Source organism: Lactuca sativa, chromosome 8, assembly GCF_002870075.4.
Source record: "Lactuca sativa cultivar Salinas chromosome 8, Lsat_Salinas_v11, whole genome shotgun sequence".
Classification (NCBI taxonomy): domain Eukaryota; kingdom Viridiplantae; phylum Streptophyta; class Magnoliopsida; order Asterales; family Asteraceae; genus Lactuca; species Lactuca sativa.
The window spans coordinates 238445479-238447346 of NC_056630.2; the positions used below are offsets into that span (position 1 = coordinate 238445479).

General features: G+C 40.1%; 1 protein-coding gene across 1 annotated transcript; it reads left to right on the top strand.

Annotated features, from left to right (window-relative positions):
• Nucleotides 1-778: 778 nt before the first annotated feature.
• On the top strand, nucleotides 779-1628 carry LOC111906692 (uncharacterized). The gene is made up of 2 exons (XM_023902462.1): nucleotides 779-883; nucleotides 996-1628. Exons 1-2 carry the CDS (start codon nucleotides 779-781, stop codon nucleotides 1626-1628), a joined length of 738 nt encoding a protein of 245 aa, XP_023758230.1.
• Nucleotides 1629-1868: the final 240 nt, after the last annotated feature.

Consider the following 1868-nt stretch of genomic DNA (forward strand, 5'->3'; position numbering starts at 1 on the left):
TTTTTCATGTTAAAAAATACGTGTTACTCGACCCGAATTAAATTCGGGTAATTCGAGTTCGGGTAATTCGGGTAGTAGTTCGGGTTTAGGTAATTCGGGTATTACCTGAAAATAAATGTAATGAAATAAATATGTCGTACTCTATTAGTCTTATTTATATAAGCAAACAAGACATAAACGAAGTCACACAAACTTTGGAATATTGAGATTTTTAGTCAATAATACTTAAGTTATCAAGTAATCTTTCACAAAACTAATACCATTTACAAGAAACCAAAATGCAAGAAGTCGATGCTCTATTTTCAAAATTATTTACAAGAAAAGCACTTACTTTGAAGTTTGAAGTCTAAATCGGTGAGTGTTGGTGACGAGTTGATGACCGGTGATCATGACTTGACTTAAGTTTGAAGTCTACTTGAGATGTCTCTTTGTCTTTGTAGGGTTCGATACTTCGATGGTGTTGGAATCCTAAGTCGAGTAGGACTTGGAGACCAACCTAGTTTTTAGGAAATCATAAACAAGTCGGTTTCTAGTTTCCTAATTGTGATCTAATTCTACAAGTCGGTAGTTTTAGGAGTATATATATATGTATAGATATCGAGGTATGATATTGTGCAGAAAAACATAATTGGTTTTTGAGTTATTTTTCCAATTAATCAAAGAGGTGTTTGATTAAACTGTTTTTGCAATTTTGTTTTACAAACTTGAATTGGTATTAGAGCCAAGGAATCGAAGGCTGTAAGATCAATTTTATTACCTGTTGACAAGCTAGGTCAACATGTCGGATGGTGAAGATGGTGCACAGCCTCCTCCGGTGAGAGTGAAGGAGATTGGGTCAACCACTGTAGCGTGTCCGATGCTCACACCAAAAATTTACACCGTGGTCCCTGCGTATAAAGGTGGTGCTTAGAATTCATAAGGCTTGGACAGTGATCGATCCAGGAAGACACAAGAACGATGAGAAAGATTACCTTGCAATAGGATTGTTGTATTAGGCAATCCCGGAGGATCTAATCATGCAAATCGGAGATGTGGAATCTGCTAAGGGACTCTGGGAAGCGATTAAGGCGAGATATATAGGTGATGATCGTGTGAGAGAAGCTCGATTGCAAACCCTAAACGCTGAATTCGATCGGCTGAAGATGATGGAGTCGGAAACCATCGACGCGTATGCTGGAAAGCTGTCCGGTATCGCCTCGAAATCAGCAACTTTAGGAGAGGTTATTGATGAATCGAAGTTGGTAAAGAAGTTCCTCAAAACCTTGCCTCGATCGAAGTTTATACACATCGTCGCCTCTTTAGAACAGGTGCTCGATCTAAAATCTGTTGGCTTTGAAGATGTAGTGGGACGACTCAAGGCTTATGAAGAAAGGATAAAAGAAGAGGAGGACGACGGAGGGAGTCAGGTGAGAGTTATCCTCAGAAAATCGGCGTTGTCTGGAGGTGGTGGATCATTGGGGCATCAACGAAAGGGAAGAAGAAGAGGGAACTGGAAGGGGAATGATGGGTCGAGTGGATCTAACCAGGGAACCGAGTCAGATTGTGGGTCAACTGGACCAGCTCCAAATGAGTTTAAAACAAAACAGGCCCAAGGTGGGGAGCCCAATTCTAATTCTGATTTATCTTAATCTAATTCCAACAATTGCAAAAAATGTAATTGTTATTGTGACAAAAAATGGAAAAATAGGGAAAAAGACCGATCTAAGGTGATTTGTTTTCGGTGTGACAAACCGGGTCACTTTGCGTCTGAATGTCCGGAACGACTCCAAAAATTACAAGAAGGTGGTTTATCGGAACATGACGACAGCGACGAGTCCATGTTCTAAAACCGGATCGGGGTTGAAGAATTCTCTAGAAGGACTTAGAGA